At 55.3% G+C, this 2,110-nt stretch overlaps 1 protein-coding gene across 1 annotated transcript in view; it reads right to left on the bottom strand.

Moving 5' to 3' along the window:
* LOC104527099 (rho guanine nucleotide exchange factor 16) overlaps positions 1-2,110 on the bottom strand; it is a 9,580-nt gene that overhangs the window by 855 nt on the left and 6,615 nt on the right. Inside the window, 5 exon segments of the mRNA XM_010170723.2 lie at positions 252-325; positions 752-961; positions 1,305-1,377; positions 1,380-1,455; positions 1,910-2,002. Coding sequence (XP_010169025.1) covers positions 252-325; positions 752-961; positions 1,305-1,377; positions 1,380-1,455; positions 1,910-2,002 — 526 coding nt within the window.

Raw genomic sequence — 2,110 nt, 5'->3', positions numbered from 1 at the left:
CCTGGAATTTCCCTCTACCTCCTAAGAAATGTGTTTAAGGTTTATTGTGACTGATCACTTTATGGGAGGCAACTCCTAGGAGCAGGGCATGGTACCCCGAGTTCTCCTCTCCATGGACGCATGTCCTCAGCCCCTTCTCCAGCAGGACAGGTATGAACAGGATAGAAGCCCGTGTCTGCAAACACTCCAACTCTGGCCCAACTGCTAACCCCTGCCCAGCCAGGCCTGACCCCAGCACACTGGTACGGTACCTCCTTTAGGAGTGGTGTCAGGCTTTTCCTTTTCTCTGTGCATCAGCGCAGCGATCCAGCGGGCCCGCTCACTCCTGGCAGAGGGAAAGCCCACATGACAAAGAAAACCTTAGAGACAGCAGCCGTGTTGCTGGCAGGAGCTGGCAAATTCCCAGCAGGATGAAGGATTTCAAGGGAAGTCAGACTGGACAAGTGTTCAATCAGAGAAGATACTTCAACGTGAAGCGTTCTTCACAAGCATTCAACGTGAAGATACTGTGCAAGCAGTACTCATCGCCCAGCTGCTTTGCTTAATTTGGGCAGGAAATTATATGGGAATATAATATACAGGAAATCTAAGGGAGAGAAAGGAACAGAGCGAGGGAAGAAGCCCGCACAGGTCTCCCTTCCTGGGAGGAGTGGGGAGGGAAAAGGTGCTTTGCAGAAGCCACAGGGTGATTTCCACCAGTTGATCCCACAGCAAGAACATGTCCCCAGGGAAATGCCACCAGGCCACTCACAGCGTCTCTGCCGACAGCACGATCTCCTCCCGCCTGCCCTCGCTGTCCTTCTCCATCACCACCCGCAGCAGGTGCCCGCTGGCTGTGCCGCGGGCTGTGCCACCACTCCCCGTCTTGCCAGGTGGAGGGGAAGGTGGGTCCGTGTTCTCGATCTTCTCCACCGTGATCTGGTCCAGCGTGGCGTAGTTCATGACAGTGTAGCTCTCCTCGCTGCAGCAAAGATGGGATTGGCACCTCAGCGACACAGTCACAGAGCCAATGCTGCCAGTGGGGACTGAGCTGCTGTGAGGTTCAGCGGGCATCACCGAGGTGACCATCACAGCCAGGAGATGAGTTGATGCCCAGGGGTGGGACATGGCTCTGCAGACTTGCTGGACAGCCACAAACAGGAGCAGAGCCAAGGGCTTTGGGCTGGGGGACTGGCTAATGAGGGACACTTCGATTAAGGTCAAAACAGGGAAATCTCCAGAATCTCTTAGGCTACGTGCTGCTCGGGAACTGAGATTTGAATCCCCTAGTTGTGTTGGGAAAGGAAGGTCTCCCCCAGCCTTACCTCTTCTTCTTGGTGATGATCAGGACGTCGTTGAACAAGAAGAGGTGGCAGAGCCGGCCGGCGCCTCGGCGATGCCCGGCTCTTCTGACAGCAGCAGGTAGAGCTCCCCCCGCTTCAGCAGCCAGCGGGAAGCAGAGATCAGCGGGAAAGGCTGAAACAGACCCAGGGAAAGTCAGACTTACTCCTTGTGTCACATGGGGCAGTAAAATCCAGTACAGAACCAGCACCTGAACCCGCAGCAGACCCTGGGGTCAGTTGGGATGGACACATCAAACACTCTTAAACATCTTTTCCAGGACAATTTCCAGGAGGGGAGCAGGGAAGTGGAGCAGCTGTACACCAAATTCAAGCACAGAGCGAGGCAGAGGAGCAAGTGGGGGGTGGTGAGCGACCATGGATGACCCAGGACTCTGCTGACCCCACCAAGCTGGCAGGGTGAGTTGAGTTCCCAATAAATTATTTATAAGTCAGAACAGCAGGAAAAAATGGTCACCCTGGGCGTGAAGTAGCGATGCTGCTTCTGGCAGCAGCGAAGCTCCAGGGGCTCCTAGGACACCACACACCCCAGAAGATTTTTTTTTTCCTCCACTGCCACAAGTCCTCACCTTCTTCTTTCCAAACTCCAGCTGTTTCTGCAGGGTGTACATCTGCTCTGTCCTCTCCATAGCACGAGCTCCCTCATTGCAGTTCTTAACCAGCTGGGGAAAGACAAAAACACCACAAAGGAAGTGGAGAACAGCAGGAGGCTGAGCCCACCCGTCCCCGTGCAGCACGAGAGCGGCTGGGGGGGGGGTGAGGCAGGGGGA

This window comes from Antrostomus carolinensis, unplaced genomic scaffold (assembly GCF_000700745.2).
Source record: "Antrostomus carolinensis isolate BGI_N321 unplaced genomic scaffold, ASM70074v2 scaffold27490, whole genome shotgun sequence".
Taxonomy (NCBI): Eukaryota; Metazoa; Chordata; class Aves; order Caprimulgiformes; family Caprimulgidae; genus Antrostomus; species Antrostomus carolinensis.
Note: the sequence above shows the minus strand (reverse complement) of the source record. Positions and strands in the feature narration are given on the sequence as shown.